Here is an 18,608-nt window from a genome sequence, read left to right as displayed (position 1 = left end):
TATGCTGTGAAATACCCTACAGATCTGAAAATCTTACTCATGTTGAACAGTGTTTTACACGTAAATAACAAAGACATGCCTATGGAATCTTCATAGGATGCAATAATTTACAACATCTGAAACACAAAGTGCTTCACACCACCGTACATTGAACCTGTGGAAGGAAACCTGAAAGAAATGGAGACAAGAAAGATAAAAAAGTTGTCAGTTAGTCCAATGGCCCATTAAGAGGAAACAATGAGTTTTAGCCTAGGTTTAATGTATCATTCATGCTAGTCAGTGCAAACGTTAGTTACTTGTTGGAGAAGCTCTAAAGAAATGTAAAACAAAAAAAAAAAGAAAAAATAATTTACAAAATCATTCTTCGAGCTCATTGTTATTGTTCCTTACAGATACACAAGGTGGAGTTCAGCCCAGAGTTGAAACTCCTGTGATTCACCTCTGTGATTGCTTTAAGACTGGAAGTGCCTTTCCTGTCAGACAACACACAGGGCACAGACAAATCTGTTAAGAGCTGTGACACCTCAGTATAGGGCAGCATTTGTCAGTTCTGCAGCCTGCTACATTTTATGTCCCCAGAAAATACGTGTCAAGGATAATAGGTATCATTCTTTTTTTGACAGTGCACAGTATTCTCATATAAGAATATGGACGGTTTCAGTCTTCCTCAGAAGATAGGCTTACAAGATAGGGTGGGATAAAAATACTCAGGTATTTGTGAATGCAGTTTTGAAATTTCCCTTTTACAGTGTATCTCTTCAGTCCTTCACTTAGTTTCTTAAGTGTGTGTATTTTGAACTCCTTCTGAAGTGACCAATATGGAGTGGGTTTTAGTTTTTAAAGTGTTCAACTTAGTAGCAAAACTACTGTAATTGGAGAATAGTACCAAATGTATCATTTTCGATGGAGGATGAGGACAAAGTTACAACTTTCTTTACTAAAAAAAAAAAGAAAAGTCTCATGCAGTTGGGGAGTTTGTTTCTTAAACCATTAAGCAGGAGAAACTTTCTGTGACTTTTAAGTCACATTCTCTTTGGCTTTCTCTGTAAAGAAAGAAGAAGTTAATTTATTTGGTTTATGACTTAGGAGAAAACTATCCTTATTTCTCTAGATTATATTTCAGTTATTGTCACACATGAGCTACTTGAAGAAAAGAACAAGACTGAGTGGTAATACAAAATGGGATTTTCCTTGAAAGGCCTTTCAAGAACAAATTGGGATATATTTGTCATTTCTGACATCAGTTGTCTAAATGGAAACTTCTCTACATCTCGAAATTGGAGAATTTACTTGGTTCAGGTCATAGTTTAATGACAACTTCCAAATGACTTTATCTAAGGAGTTCCCTTAGGATCATGAGAAACAAGTGTTCTTTATGTTTCGGAATAAAGTTGGGTGGTGTTAAAAGAGCCACAATCATGCCTCTCATTGTGGTTTACCAGAGCTCAGACAAGTTCCTGAGGCATATGCTTTGTCATTAAATTTTAATGACCCGAAGCTTCTAAAGATTTGCAATAAAAGCAAAGTATAATATTATTATCTGTGGGAAAACAGAAAGCAAAACTTCCATAAAGACCACAGGAAAAACAGGTGAGACTCATCTGCCTTTATGTCTTGTCTCGGACCCCAAGAACTTTAATTCCCTGCTGTCACTGTTGTTTGTTATATTCTCTGCTGCTTTCCTGTGATCAGTTCATACCACAGAGTTGTCCAGCTGCAGGGGCCCTCATCTCTAACTAGGACATTGCAGATACAGACCTCTCTGCCTTGTATCATGTCACTCTTCAGATGGGAACTAATTTTTCCACTGCTGCAAATTTTGTCCCTGCTGTTGGCAGCCAGCAGGTTTATTCTTTCAGCTGTACAAGAAACAAGGCTTATGTTCAAAAAAGCAGTTAGGGAAAATAAGGTCCATGGTCCAACTTCATAAAAGAACCAGGAAGATGTCATTAATCATTATGTCTTGTTATGCAGCCCATTATATGCACATGTGGCACTATTTCATTTCTTCACTTATAAGAAACAGGCTGACTTCTTGACTTCACACTCCTCTCCAGTTCCCCATCTGTGATCATTTTTGCCAACCCAGAATCTAGCCCAAATTATGATTTTTGATTGGAAGTGACACTTTTGAAATGAGCCTGACCTCTTCTACCTTCTGTCAGAAGCCTTAAGTTGTAACAGCACCATTATATATCATTATGAATTCCCTGGCACATCCCTTTACCATGCTTGCTGAATGTGCTGTAAATACTTCTATCCAGGTGAAATAGCAAATTTAAGATAATATTTCAAAAGGAATAAAAAAATAGAGCTGTCAGGCCTTTTCATGTGACGAGACCACTATTTTGTCAATTACATTTCAGCACTTTACCATGCCATACCAAAAAAATGAACACAGAAACAGAAATGGCAGCAGCTTCTGGATTTAGCTAATAATCTCAACTGAGATTAGAGGTGAAAGGCTCTGTTGCCAGTATGTTCTGCTCAGGAAGGTATTATTTCCACTTGTTACTTCCCTGTCTTTTACAAGTTGGTCATGTCAAGTGTTCATTAGCAAGAAATTGACTATATTGAACAGCTTCTCATAGAGCTTCTTAGCAACCATTTCTTAATTCTTGCTTATCTACACAGCAACATCTTGTATGCCCTGGTAATGTCATTATCATGTATGACCAGGTTGTTTTTGAAGCCCAAACAACAAAAATTTGACTTGATCTAAATAGCGGTATTCCTTCTTCCTGTGTGTCAGCTGCATAGATTCCCATCACCCCAGAAAGCAAGCATTGTGATTTTGATTAATTTTTGTTGTTTAAGTTTAGATTTCTGCTCTCGACAGTGTTGCTTAATGCATCTCTTGGACAGAGGTTTCCAGAAGATGTTGTTGTACTGACATGCTGGCACAGACTGCCACAGCCCCTAAGATATGCAAGATGAGAAATCATTGTCCTCTTAAGGGGCTCATTAGTTTAAAAGTCTTTGGCATTTCAAAAATGCTTTTGGTGAGCACTGTTTAATTGCTGATATAGTTTTTGCCACTGCAGCTGCAAAGAGCATAGCTACTATGTTATCAGACTATCTCAAATGTCTAAGATCACTGGAAACAGATCAAGATGGGTTTAGTCATTGCTGGGTTTTGGTTGAGTTTTCCTAGATTTTCTTTTTTTAGTAGTGTTATTTTGCGCAGACTGACAGAGAGGAAAGTAATCACATTTAATAAATGAAAATAAAACACTGTTCTGTTGTTATCACAGGAAAAGCTACCATCATGTGACACTCCTTAATAACAAACCCCACCAACTTGATATTTTTGGTACAAAACAGTATATGGGGAATGCACTTCTTACTGAGTTTAAGCCTTCTGTGGCATTCAGTACAATTACACTATAAACATTGGTTTGCTTTCATTAATATGAGGAAGAAGGCATTAGATAATCCGTTGTGGTGCATCGGGAAGTATCTCAATGGATGATCTTTTTCTCGCCTCAAACTTCCTTAGTAATATGAAAACTTCGGAAACTTTATTACAATACTCTTGCTCTTAAAAGTCTGTTGTTCTTAAAGATCTCCACGTTCAGTTTTTTATTCTTCTTGACTTTCATGCTTTCTTTGCATCAGTTTCAGGAAATGAGAGATTTGTATCTCACCCACGTAGCAAACAGTTTGTCAGCTTCAACCATAATATATGTGGGTAATTTCAGCTGAAGGAGAGAAGCCTAGAAGGAATATTTGTTTATGACTTTTTTTAACTTCTTAACATAAGCTAGGGAGAGTAATTGCGTGCAGTCCTCTTTTTCAGAGGCTGCTACTACAGCTACAGTCTATCTCAAATAGATCTTCCTGATCATTCCTGATGGTCTGCAACAACACAGTAGCCATTCCAGTAATTCACTGGGTAGAGTTGTTTAGCATGCTGCCTCAGTTCATTAGTATTGAGCAATGTGTACTACCAAGCAAATTCTGCCGTGCTTTAGCCACAAGAAAATGGACTGTAATGTCATATTTTTTTTCATTCAGGCAATCAATGCTTATATTTATGAAATACAAAACAAATCGATGAAGTTCAGGAAAATCTCCTTTACGATAGCTTCTTTTCTGACCTGTATCAGTCCTGCATGCCCTGTAACAGTTGGGCTGTACAGCTGTAGGCACTAGTCTCAGCTATGTGGAAGATGCCAGAAGCCATTAAACCCTTCAGTAAAGGGTTAGCTGAGGTCACACATGCAGGAGCAGAGAGGAGCTGAAACATGGAGACAGGAGTGTTTGACAGGTCAGTTGCTTATGACCTCTACCTCCTGGAAAGCAGCTAATGTTCTGGCATCCTTTATCGCACAACCTTGAAGGTGTAGGCACAGCATGTACATTTTGCATGGCTGGCAGTGACACCTTCTCTGTGCATGCTGCTCAGCTGCTCTGGGCACACACACCACATTCAAACAATAGGCAGGACATTATCCAGACTCACGAGATTTACTGTGCCTTCACTGCACATGCGTGTACAGTACCAAAGACTTCCATCACCTTTACAAGGAACCTGAGGCTTCACAGTGCTTCAAGAAAAAGGTCTTTCCCTACAATTGGTGATAAATTAATGCAATCATGCTGCCAGTGAGTTGAAAGAAAGGCAGAGAAATACAGTAATTTGTCTAGCTTTTTTTTCTTTGATGTTTTCTCATTACTGAGCAGAATGGCAAAACCACATTAAAAATTAATTTATCTGCAAGTATCATTTTACTGCTTTATGTGTACCAGAACAACATGAACATATATACAGCTCAGTTTACATCAGCTGGTTTTAGTAGTCCTTGGCATTATAAGAGTATAAATACCTGAATAAAAAAATAAGTTATATCCCCACATGTGCACAAAAAAATGTATTGAGTAAATATGGTACATTTCGTAGAATCATATACTTTGTCCCTGAAATAATATAGTAAATAGCCTGTGCAAACACTATTCAGCTGCATAATTCATGCATCATTCGTGCAAATTGGAATGAGACAGATGAAGACCTGAATTTGTGCCCTTGGACTTCACAAGTCATTAGTGGTGTAGGGTCAAATTTGACCTGTAAGGTATGTTTCTCATTTGTTTCTCAAGAAATTCTGACAGTGGAAATGATTGAATTCCAAGAGTTAAAATAAGAAGCAGGTTTTAATGTATTTTTTATGAGCTGACAAGAAGTCATTTCTGGCAAGAATGGTGATTTATATGGAGAAAAAAAGAAGAACTGAGGCGTATGCAGTGGAATCAACCTGTTGGTTTAAAGGCAGAAATGCATTAAAAAATTTAAAGGCACAGCTCTATAATAATGTTATTTAAAGGGATTGTTTCTCCAGAAGGCGATTTTCCTGTAGTTTCTCAACCACCCCTGGATATTGTGTGCAAGTTCTTTTAAACTACAGTAACTTTTGTAAAGTGCAGTGAGTTTCATATCTGAGCAGCTTTCTGGTTTTCAGTAACCGTTCATTTGTGTTAAATGGTCCCACTGGCTTTCCACTTAGGTGTTTGTTCTGCTTTAATTTAGAAAACAGTAGTGGTATACATTCTCAGTGGTAGTCATCTAGTAAGACATTGTTGAAATTAATTTATGATAGTTGTTGTTAGAAAAGATGTGTTCTCGTTGTCTCTTAAAATACATGTAGATTTTTGAAGTTAATTTAAATGATGATTGACACTTCCTGAAAACGAGATAGTCTTGGTCTTTCTGGGTGCAGGTATTGTGTTGTTGAATTCATAAAAAATCAAATCAACTGTTGCAGAGCTAAACAAGGGATTAATTTGGCTTGTGCTATCTTTGTATGTCTAGTAGATGTTTAATGTTATGATACACATTTTTCGTCCATGTAATCACATAAGCTGTAACCCAAGGCATTAAAAGGTTTACTTTGTATCATGGCAGTCTGGGCATGTCAGAGGTGTTAGAAAAGAGATTTTATTAAAAGGGCAAGACTTGTTCCAAACAATGGTATTAAGGCTGTGAATTTTCTAAATCCTTTTATCTGAACAAAGCAAAGCAAAACATACACTACATATAAAGACAGAAATCACATTTTAGCTTTCAGTAAAAGTGTATTCCCCATCTTTCTTTTGTTTAAAAAAAGCAAAAAAAAAGTTCTTGAATTTCCTTCTTTTAAGGTGTTCCATACTTAGCTGCAGATATTGGGCATTCCACTGGAGAGGTGAATCCCTGTTCTTCTGCAAAAAATGTTTCTTTTTCTGGTAAGAGTGAAGTTTGTGCAATAACCTGCTTGTTCTCCAGCTTCTAATATTTCCCATTTTGGATATCAGACCAGGATTATATTCATGGCAAAACTCTGTATGTGATGAGAGGAAAGGTCTGGTTTGTGAGACGTGGTTCTACCAGCTTCATGTCTCAGACCATACAGCTATCTGGCTGTATTGCTGTATGTCCAAATGCCACAGCACTTGCACAGTGAGAAGGCAGAAGTTGTGCAGTTGAAAAAGACTTATCACACTTGGGCCTTTTAGGGGTGGAGGGCTCATGGGCTTGAATTATTCGGTTTTCTACAGTAGTGTTTCATGTTGTTGTTTTTTCCCTCATAAGAAAAGAGAGGATACAGAAACTGAGCAAGATGTGAAAAAGGAAAATCTCTTCTTCCCATGCAAGTTCTAGATTTGCCTCTTAAGATACATTCGTGTTCCACTGGGCTTCTGTTCCTACCTCAAAAAGTAAATGCAGTGAAAAGTGGTTTTGTTATGCCAGCTAGCTAAAACACTGTGATCTCTGCCAATGCTATAGCTATTCTATGAGTGTTGAATAGGAAATTTGGTTTCCCTATGAAGTGATGTGCTAAAACTGAGAACGGCTCCTTGTGGGCAGCTGCCTTCATGCATGCACACACAGTTGTTACAGCTTCAACCGAGGCAGTTTTGAAGTATGTCACTTTTCCTTGCTGACAATTTGATTTGTACTTTCCAACAGTGGGATGGCGTAGGACCTCTTCCAGACTGTGCAGAACCACCCAAAGGAATCCAGATGCTGTGGCACCCTTCAATAGTCAAACCCTACCTCACACTTCTTTCTGAGTGCTCAAATCCAGACACACTGGAGGGAGCAGCAGGGGCACTGCAGAACTTGGCTGCCGGGAGTTGGAAGGTAGGAATATTAACTTGATATGTATTTTTTTTCAGTTCAGAAAAACCCTACAGGTGACAGCAAATTGGTGATACAAATGTGGCTGAATGCTCCTCGTAGTGGAATAACTCTCTTGTTTTCACAGAGCTATCTACAGTCAAATTTGAGGTAGTATTTTAAGTTCTCTGAATTGATACAGATAGTCATATCATAGCAAAAGTCAGCATACAGCAGGAAAAATCACATTGGTCAAGTCAAGTATGAAAAATTGCAGCTGAAAACCAATATCCAAATGAGGAGAAGCAGCTTCCTTATGAATATGGGTGACAGAGCAGTGAAAAATGAGCTAAAAGTATCACCAGTGACAATCAAGTGAAACCATATTGTTCTGTCACTGCAGAAACTGGTTGACATTCTGTCTCTTAAGAGAAACCAGGCAGGAGCAGAAGAAGATATAAATGATGTAACAGCAACAGAAGTCATCTTACCATCGACATTTTTAAAAAATAAGACGTTATTAAAATGTCACTGTGATTAAATATGACCAGTGACAAAGAAAACGCTTAATCAAGGCACTCTATTCCAAGTAATCCTACTTTTCTATTATATTCCATAGATCCATTTTTCTCTCTTGCATTATTTGTGGTGAACTGAGAAAAATATTAAGGGCTCATTTACTAGTTTTTAAAAATATTTCTAAATATAGAACAAATCAGTAACTTTCAAGATACCAGTTGAGCCTGGTTTACTTTTTAGGGCAATTTCTTTATTGCTTTCCTGATGGTAAACTGGTTTGATTGGGTGAAAGTACTATTCCTATTTTATGAATGTAATGCATTGATTTTAAGTTAACTCTCAGTGGGATTTTTTCTCACTTACTATGAAAACACACATATGCAGAAGGGAAGCTATCAGAGTTATGTCTCAGCAGATACCCTATTTGGTTTTAAGCAGTTGGACATTCATATGTAATAGGTAAATATCAATTTAATTAGGCATTCATTTTGAAATGTTATCCATAACACTAATAAATTGGGGATTTTTCCCATAAAGTTTTACTGGGATTTGAGTTGGCACATTCAGTAGATCTTCAGAGGCATGTCATTTTTTTGAGCACTGTTTTCCGCCAAACTTACAAAATGCCTTTAACTGTTGCATTCAATGACGTATTAAATGAATCACAAAGTATTTGTCCAGCAATTTTAGTGCTATAAAGTGCTATGTATACACTGTGCCTGAAAATCATTATACTTTTATTATTCTCATGTTGTAGACCACATCAGATTGTGTAATCGTGGCACAGAAACACAAAAAATGTGTTTTTATTCCATCTGGGAATGGATGTAGCCGTGGTCCAAATGAGAAAACAATGCATGCGTTTTTTGCCAGAACTAATAGGAGTGCTAAAATCCAAGTGGTACCCCTTCTCCCATTTCTAATAAATCTGTATACCTGTGATTCTTTAGCTGGCAAAAGTGAACAGGAAGAGGAAGCAAAGCTCCGCAGAGCTCTTTGGCAAGTGCCAGGTTAGAAAAACTGATTCAAACTTTCATGCTATCTCACTGATACCATGGGAAAAGCTCAGTTGTTCTCAAGTTGCTCTGTTTTTGTAAAGATTCATCAATTCCATTGCAAGTGATGTGCTAACACAGAATAAATGTCCTTAATTTCACATGCCATACTAGCTGTTTTTTGTGAGGGGAATAATCCTTTTCAGGGATTATATAAGCATTGATGTTTCCACCTTTTGACCTCTCCTTTCCACTGGTTCAGTCTTCTGGATATAAAATGACTGAAATAAAAGATAGAAAACTCTTAAAAGAAGAGGTTATTCCCAAGTGAGACTTTAAATTTTTTTAGCTCCCCCAAGAAATTGTACTTACAAAAGAATGCAAAAAGAAGTGTGGGTTTTTCTTTTTTACCTGAAATCTGTCAAGAATAACTTTATGATGGACTGAAAGAAAAAGAGCAAACTGCGTGAAAATAAATTATGTTGCTATTAATAGCAATTTTAGGGTTTTTTTGCAATTAGCATTATTTTGATGTCAAAAGAATCCCAGAATATATGAGGCAGACTGTGCACCAGGCATGCTCACACACTTCTGAAGATACAGTCTCTTATGGGAAGAAATACAGTGCCTTTGACCTGCTTACGTAATTCTGTCCTGTCTCTTTCATCCTTTTCTATCCTCTGGTATAAAGTTATCTCATTTTCTTCGATGATCAAGAGGTAGCACTAGTAACACAGACAGTGCTTAGCCAATGCCATTATGAAGGGAAAGTGAGCACAAATAAAAACAGGTTTGCTGACTCACTCAGCTGTATTCTGAAGACACTTGCCTTCTTATGAAGAAATTTCTGTCACTGTAACACTTCAAACCTGAAGTCCTTTCTGCAACCTCATATCCATTATTTAATACCTTGGATTAAAAAAAAAAGAAATATATATATAAGGTATAAAACTACAACTCATCCTGTACCAGGAAACCTCCATAGATCTTTTTATATGTAGTCTGGCATCAGTACTTTTCCTTAGGTGGTGGGAATAAAAGTGACAAGTTCTTTTTACTTTTCACCTTGGTCAATAGGCTATTAATGCATTAAATCTATTGAGCATGTAAAAAGTTATATGCAGAATATCCTAGAGTTAACGATGTCAAGAATCCAAGGTTATATCCCTTCTGAACAAAATTTCCTTGTCCAAGAGAAAGGAGATACAGAATATGTGTATATTACTATGTCTGTCTATAGTCTATTTCTGTCTGTTATCTGACAGCTGAATTTAGGCTGATGTCTCTTCATTTGCCAGAGACATTCCTGCAATAATTGCTGTTAACTCATAGAATCACAGAAGGGCTGAAGTTGTAAGTGAACCATGGAGGTCATCTGGTCAAACCCCCAGCTCAAGAGGTTCACCTCAAGTTGCCCAGGACCATGTCACAGATGGGTTTTTTAACATCTCTGGGAATGGACACTCCACAACCTCTCTGCAACCTCTGTTAGTGCTCAGTCACCTTCACAGTGAAAAAGCATTTTGTGATGTCCTGTAAATGTTCTGTGTTTCAGTTTGTTCCCATTGCCTCTGGTCCTACAATATTATCTTTTCTATTATGTACAGTTAAAAACAGTGTTGTCACCACAAGTAGGGTTTCCTTAGTTTTGTCAAACCCTGACAAGTAATTTCTTCACTCATGATCCTGTTTTGTTTCAAAATCCTATCATAACTTATATATTAATTCATATCTTTTAAAACCAGAACACAAGATCTACTGTTTCTGTTGGTAACACAGTGATTTACACTAGAACAGGTAGCAAAACTGCTCTGGGCCTTGGTTAATCCCTTCTGTGTGGCCAGCATTCTGTCCCAGTTACTTTCAGGCTTTACAGACCTCCCTCATTTGCTTTAATGGGTGGATCATGGAATCACAGAATGGTTTGTTTTGGAAGGAACCTATAGTCCAATGTCCCACTCAAGGAGGTTCAACTAGAGCAGGCTGCATAGGGTCACATGCAGGCAAGTTGTGAACATCTTTAGAGGAGACTCCACAACCTCTGGGCTTTGTCACCAGTGCTTTGTCACCCTCAAAGTAGGAAAGTTCTTCCTCATACTCAGCTGTAACTTCCTGTGTTTCATTTTTTGCCAGCTGCCCCTTATCCTGTCATTGAGCACCACTGGAAAGAGTCTGTCCCCATCCTTTCAATAACCTGCCCTTAAGACATTAATATTTATTGATAAGATACCCTCTCAGCCATCTCTTCTCCAGCCTAAAAGGCCCAGCTTGCTCATATTCAGTTTAAACCTCTCCTTTTGCAATCTTCGGATATTTCCTCTTGTCCTATTGATTCTTACCTGAGAGAAGAGACCAACACCCACCTCACTACAGCCTCCTTTCAGGTAGCTGTAGAGAGTGATACGGTCTCCCTTGAGCCTCCTTTTCTCCAGGCTAAACAACCCCAGTTCCCTCAGCCACTCCACGTAGGACTACTTGTCTAGACATTTCACCAGCATCATTGCCCTTCTTTGAATGTGCTCCAGCACCTCAATGTCTTTCTTGTAGTGAGGGGCCCAGAAGTGAGCACAATATTTGAAGTGCAGGGGGACAGTCCTTTCCCTGGTCCTGCTGGCCACACTATTTGTGATACAAACCAGGATGCTGTTGGCCTTCTTGACTGCCTGGGTATGCTGCTGGCTCACACTTGGACAGTTGTTGACCAACACCCACAGGTCCTTTTCCACTAAGCAGCTTTCCAGCCACTCTTCCCAAGCCTTTCGCATTGCATGGGATTGCCCTGTGCATACCATGTGATAGAATCATAGAATCATGCAATCATAGAATAGTTAAGGTTGGAAAGGACCTTAAGATTATCTAGTTCTAACCCCCCTGCCATAGGCAGGGACACCTCCCACTAAACCATGCCACCAAAGGCTCTGTCCAACCTGGCCTTGAACATTGCCAGGGATGGAGCATTCAGAACTTCCTGGGCAACCCATTCCAGTGCCTCACCACCCTAACAGTAAAGAACTTCTTCCTTATATCCAGTATATCCAAATATGTCTTTTTGTTGCTAGTGTATTTATAAAATCATTTTTGATTGCAGAAACTAAAGACTCCAGAAGTCCAAGGTAGCAGTTCTGCTGATCGCTCTTCTCATGCCTCCTTGGGCTCCTTAACATCAGGAGCAAGTGGTGTTCTAATTAAGTCTGCAGTTGCATGAGCTTGTAGCATCCTTTGGCTAGTTCTTTCTAGCTCCTATCTTTTCACTTCCATGTTTGATCATACTCAGCAGGGAATAAGGCTCTTTGGTTAGATAACTGAATGTCCCTGACTTTGATCCCCAGCAGGTGCAATACCCATGTGGATGGCCTTCATGGGTCATTTGCTTGATCTCTTGAGATAGCTAGATGCAATCTTGGTCTTTGTTCCTTAGGCTAGCAACTAGATTTATTTTCTTAATTCTGTCATAGAGAAATCTGACTCTTGTCAGAGCAAGAGCTTGAATAGGTAGATTATTTGATAAGGAAACTGAAAACATTAAATGGACTGATTCAGTCACAAGGTCACTGTGCTTACTTCAAAGAGTAGCATGAAAAGAATGTCAAGCTCCTCACCATCCAGACACTTGCAGATAATGTGTAATTATTGTGTAAAGCAGCAGACATTTAGGTTATCAGTCTTCTTCTTACCAGGCAAAGACATACTGTGGGTCCTTGGCAGACTTTTCTGATTCTAGTTATTTACATACTAACCCTTCCAAGTTTCATTGGGCTGTTCCAAGAGAAAGTTTTTTGGCTTACAGTGAGAAGGCTTATATTCATTTTTTCCAAAAGTACTATCTTTATGAATCCTTATGTTATAGGGTGGAGAAGACCCTCTTAAGGGTCTTTTTACACACCACATAATAAAGGCAAACTTCTTGAATAACCAATGCTTTAGGCTGTCTGGAGCTCTTACCTGTGTGGATTCCCCCTGGAGATGTGGCAGCATCAGTTAATACAGAAAAACATATTGGTTCCTTGGAAAGGGATACAAGATTCAAGGGACAGGAAATATTCAAGAAGCATGACCTGCTGCTGCAAACACCTGTATAACAGACATCAGGGAATCAACTTGGACATCGGTTTGTAGAATTGGGAGTACAGTAGCTCATAGTGAATTCATACTCAAAGAAATCCCTTACTAATACTCAGTCAGTTTGCTTCCCATGAGATGTGTCACTTTTGTCTCAAAGCCTTTCTTTCATACAGTGTTTGTTTTGGTGTGGCTCTCAGATCATTCTGAATGCACCGTACATACTTGTACTGCAGAACCAAGAATGGTGAGGTGCAAGGACAGTTCCATATGACCTTTACATTCCTAAAACATTTAAGATATCTTTTGTTAACACCATTTTAGTTTTCTCACTGTATGTCTTTACCCACCAGATTTTTACCTTTCTCTTTAAGCTTGACTGAGGTAATGAAGCAAGAGGACAGAAACCAGTTGATACTTTTCTTGTGTCCCAGCACAAAGATGTAGAGAACATACTCATGGCTTACAGGATGGGATCATTTCCGAGAGTAAAACACTGCCATTAGGGAGCAAAGTTCCTAGGACTCTCTTCAGAAACTGCAAAAAAATAATCAGGATTTCAGACCGTTGCTTTCTGTCGGGTGACTTGTGTGATTTCTCAGGGACCCTAGTAGAGCAGTTTGAGTAAAGCAGAGCTGTGATTTTGTAAGCAGAATGTAAAATATTTTCTTTTTTACCTTATGCATGTATTACTGCATTGAATGGGATCAGGCAAAGAGGAATATTGATCTTTGATTATTCATTGATCTTTATTATTCAACATGCATTTGTCTTCCATGTGCTATAGTTCCACTCCTGTTAGTAGACAGCCACTTTCTAAGCCTCTCCTAACAAATTCCAAGTCTCTCTAATCTTCCTGATTCTGTTGGTAATGTAGTTTGTTTTGTTATATTTGCTTCCCTGATTTGGCTTTCACTATGTAGTTTATGTCTCAGGAATTCCCTTTAGTATTTGATGTTTTAATAGTCTTTGAGTCATAGTGTTGAACTGTACTAATGCAATACAGATTCAAGTCAAAACTGAGGTGCATGATCATGAAATATTCTCAAGGTACCCCAATAACACTGATATCAATGGCAGGAAGGTGAATCCATTAAAAATATCAAGTGCATACAGTTGCTGGTATTCCTTGGCATGGAGAGAGAGGTCAGTTTATTTTGGTGGATTTTTTTCTTTTCCATTTTGTGCTGAACATTTCTTCAATTTTAAGTTTGGTCTCTCATGATGGGGCTTTATAGAGAATAAAGAAAGCCACAAGAAACACTAAAAGGAGTTAAGTACATAAATGCTTTTCTTTTCCTTCTGAAAAAAAATAAATAAATTACATTTTATTTAGATTCATTACTCTTTTGTTGAGTGTCAGCCTTATGTAATCTTAATCCCCAGAAGCATTCAGCTCTGGAAATGGTACTCTATAATAATAACTGTGGCAAACTAAAAAATAATTTTCTGGTTTACTATATTTTTCTACTTAATTATTATGAGAAAGATAAAAAGGAAACGGCTAATGAAAGCGGACATATAGATGCACTATGTGCCTTCAAAGTGATATATAGTAGTTATGCCCCCCAAATTCAATTATCTGTAAAGTGTATTCATGCACAAATTGTGGCTTCTGTGCTTGTCTCTGATAATTTAGCCACAATCTGATGCAACAATAATGGTTTTATTTTAATTTTTGTCTCCTTGTGTTTGCTGTTCCCATAGGAGCCTTTCCTCTTTACAAGTGAACAGCTATTTGATCGCTGACACTGCCACTGATTTGTGGAGTAACGGGATGATTAAGTATATTGGCAGAGTGCCTCATTTACCTACTGATAGGCAACAAACCCTTTGTCTCTTTATTTTTATGGTCTTTCACCTCTTCTCTTTATACATCACTGAGCTCATATTAGCAATTGACCTGCAATGTGGAAATGCGGGCGCGTTTCATGATGGCTTTAGGCAAACAAAAGGATCATCAGGATACGCAAGAGCGAAATCAATTTTTCCATTCTCTGTGAGAATATAATACCCATTTTGAGGCATCTCAATTTGAGCGTTCCTGAAATCTGCACAACACAGCATAATTGCTTTCAGAGACTTGTCCTAATTGGCAGCTTAAGGAAAGAGACACAGACAGTTCTTACCACTTTCCACATGGAAAGTTCTCCAGAGACTGTTGAAACAGTTAATAGACATTTCTGTATTTCTGCCTAAGGTGCATGACTTGAAAACCCAGATGACATGATAGCGAATCACACATTGAGCAGTCTGAACTCTTCCCAAAATGGATGACATCCTTTGGAAAAAGAGCGTTTGGGGGAAGAGGAATACACAGGGGATAGGCGAGGTTTTGTACTTGCTTTTCTCTGTTTCTTCCATTGTTTTATGTATGTGTATGCATATGTGCGTCTGTAAAACATTATATCGGTATTCTTCCCCTGTGAAAACTTTGGAGCATATTTTTTCCTATTGTGATCAAATTAATTGGTTCATTGCAATGCTGAAGGCTGCATTTCATTTATTCAGTAAGAAGGTTTATAGTCCCTCTTTTTTTTCATACTGAGTTACTTCAGTGTTTCTCCTAGAACGTCTTCTACTCTCCTTAGAGTTTACAAAAATTTCTTCATTTGTTTCTTTTAAACTTTTGTTTTGGAATGGAGATGAAAATATTACAACCCAAGAATTCGGTTGTAAATCTGGGTTTCATAAAACAAGTACTTGTGTTTTCCCTTGATAGCTGCCTAAAAATATCAAAGCAAAACCATATACTAGGCTTTAATATGGAGGTTTTTATCATATAGTGAATAACCTATAAGATCATTTTAAATTCTCTCAGATATTGAATAGACACAAATAATTAAAACAAACAAACAAAACAAAAAAAACCCACAACACCCTGGCTGATTCCCCATTTGATTTGTATTGGAGGCACTTCATCTGTGAGGTACTTTTGCAGTGAAAAACAGCATCTTTCAGTATACTGTCTGCTAGCTGGAACTTTCACCTCAACCAGACAGGCTCACTCCTTTCAAAAGATGGTCTCAGTGCTAACCATGAACTCACTCCAGCAGTCACCTTGTAATCACAGCAGACACAGCAGAGGCCTCCCCTGGGAGAGGTGTAGAGACTACAGCAATGGCAGGTTTTCAGTGCAAAGAAAGCTATTACTTTGGGTACTTCCACCTGCAGGGAAGCGTGTGTTTAACTGGCAGGTAAACATATGTTTATTACAGCAGGAAGCTTAGAAATATTACTTAGGTTTTTCCATAGCATCCTTTATGTTTACTGTCCCATTAAGATCAAGGTATAAAAATAATTTTTTCAGCAGATACTTCCTGTTAAACTCACTGATGCTTAAGATGTGTTCTAGTTTTTTATCTGATGATCATCTTATACACTGACTCTACAGAAGACTGGGAGAGTGTAGAATCAGGTCAGTCAAGAATCCTGCTACCACTTCTCTGACCTGAGTGCTATTTGCTTTGCTGCAGAAAATGATGGCATATTTACATTGCAGACATAGTACATCACTGTGCTCAGTGATTTTGAGAACCCTATGTCCCATTTACCTGACTTGAAGGCTTATTGCAACTGCTACTACTTTCATCTACAGTAACGTCCAGGCAGTTGGCTTTTATTATGCTTATTTACTATAGAAGAGAAATAATAAAATAATATTTTTAAAATCCTGGTTTCTTTTCCTTTTTCCAATTTCCCCTGAATGACGTCACCTGGAATGAATTTGCACTCCAGATATTGCAACATCACAGCCCTTGTCTCTTTCCTCTTATCATAAAATATGTTCTGGCTTCTGCTATTCAGGGCACCCGTCTATAGTATAAACAGATGCTAGCATTTGAAATGAGCACTTCATGGTAAGTAGAGGCTGTATACAGAGGCTGAGCATGGTCTGCTGGCAGTGAATATGTTTACCTTTCTACAATGCTTTATTTCATGGCATTAGTTTTTGCCGTTTCTGCTTATGGATGAGCACTATTGTGATGTAACTTCTCTAGGGTGTGATCTGACTGTTCTTTAAGGAAAGTTTTTCAAAAGAGGAGGGTCTTTACGATACGAAAATTCTAAGGTCTATTCTGTATTTGAAACACTCCAAAGAACTTTCTTCACCTGGTACGATAGCATTGCGTAGCACTGAAAGAAGGGAGAAGCTCTGCTTCAATAAATTCTTTTCAGCTGTTAATACAAGGATCACGAATGTGTACTGTCTGAAAATTCCAGAGAAGAGTTTGGGATGTGGGAAGGAATATATGCCTAGTAGATAGACTGTTTTGAAGTGGGCTGTGCTGAGAAGACATGCACATCCTGCAGGTGTCCAAATATCTCAACTTTGGCAATACCCATAGGTTTTAGAATCACACGGTCACAGTTTTGGTCTTGTTTAGACTTTTTCCAATTTCAAGAGCTCAGAGTGGAATGAAAAAGAGGTAGTATGGTTAATCTTTCATCCCTTCAAGTGCTGGGACCCCGGGTTGTGCAGCATTGGATGGACCTCCTAGTCACAGCCCACTGCAAAGACCTCATCCATGGGGAGGTTCACTGGCGTGATAGTCTTTAAAGCTCGTAGACCATTTTCTTAGAAGTAAACAACTCTGTTCATCATTTTTACTGTCAAGCAAGAAGGATGTTCACATGAGAACATGATACTTCACTTTAACATGCAGACAAGGGCATGCCAGTAATGTCATGATCAGCTGCCAAGTGAGAGATGCCTACAGGCTTATCCAGTCCCATCAGACACTGGGTTTATCCTGCAACCACATGGTACATGCCTCATGGCACAGCACAAGCCTGTGCCTACCTCAGATCAGGTCTTACATGAATGTCTAACTGCTCGGTGTACAGTAGTCATCCGGTTGGGATCACAACAGGTGCCCAGACCGGACACATGGTTGTCCTTATTTTAGCTTTTGAACAAGTTGACAATCGCAAGAGAAATTGTAACAACATTTTCATGGTTTTAGAAAAGTTCTTATGGTAGTAACAAATACTCAGATCTCTTCAGTTAGTTTCGTAATACATATTGTGTAATACTAATGTTGTTGGCTTATGAATGAGCAAGCTGTTGCATAGGAAATGCTGATGCAGAGCAAGTCAACTGCAGACTTGGGCTGTAAAAATGTTACCAGGTGTGCTTGGAGTACAGTCAATTCATCATTTAATTTCTCTGCCACCATAAAAAATAAGTGCGTACTTCCAAAGCAGGTGGTTGCCTAGCATCATAAATGCAATTATTTCCCCTCTTTCGTGTTGGCATTCACATGCTTCCGTGACCCCTTATTTTATACCTGTTACAAACTCAGATGCCTTGCTTTCTGTAGTGGATTCCTCTTTTTCTTCTTCACAGTCTCCCATGTGTCTTTTCAGTGGTCAGTGTACATCCGTGCTGCTGTCCGGAAAGAAAAAGGATTGCCAATCCTGGTGGAGCTGCTCCGAATAGACAATGACCGGGTGGTATGCGCAGTTGCTACAGCTTTACGAAACATGGCCTTAGATGTCAGAAATAAGGAGTTAATAGGTATGTTCTTCCCAAACAATTTATATATTCAGTGGGTTTGGTGGGGTTTATTCCAGTTTCAGCAGAATGAGCTCAATGAAAACAATTATTCTCACATTTCTAGCATGATTTCTTTAAGTCTTTCTCTAATGTGTCACATTCAGGTTTTATGTGACAGCTTAGTGCTATATTGCAAGGAATTGTTAAATTAATTAAACAACATGCCTTGTTTCGTGATCTGTCGTGCTGTAATATCCAGAAAAAAAACAGTGGCTTTGTTCTACTTTAGCGCTTCATTCCTAGGCTGGCAGTAGCACTTGTGTCCTCCAGATCAAGGATCTAAGCAGAACAGCCACTCCTTATCCTCAGATTATCTATTTTAAGTAATTTGGGGGTCATGAAGTGACAGATCATAAAGATCTTGAAATGGTTCCAGGAT

At 38.4% G+C, this 18,608-nt stretch overlaps 1 protein-coding gene across 2 annotated transcripts in view; it reads left to right on the top strand.

Moving 5' to 3' along the window:
* The window catches only part of CTNND2 (catenin delta 2), a 646,172-nt gene that overhangs the window by 552,060 nt on the left and 75,504 nt on the right, over positions 1-18,608 (top strand). For both annotated transcript variants that reach the window (XM_013130147.3, XM_034063316.1), the window contains exons 15-16: positions 6,947-7,120; positions 18,040-18,190. In XM_013130147.3, coding sequence (XP_012985601.2) covers positions 6,947-7,120; positions 18,040-18,190 — 325 coding nt within the window. The remainder of the gene's footprint in view (positions 1-6,946; positions 7,121-18,039; positions 18,191-18,608) is intronic.

This window comes from Melopsittacus undulatus, chromosome 1 (assembly GCF_012275295.1).
Source record: "Melopsittacus undulatus isolate bMelUnd1 chromosome 1, bMelUnd1.mat.Z, whole genome shotgun sequence".
Taxonomy (NCBI): Eukaryota; Metazoa; Chordata; class Aves; order Psittaciformes; family Psittaculidae; genus Melopsittacus; species Melopsittacus undulatus.
The sequence above is the reverse complement of the archived record's forward strand: the minus strand, read 5'-3'. Positions and strand labels throughout refer to the sequence as shown.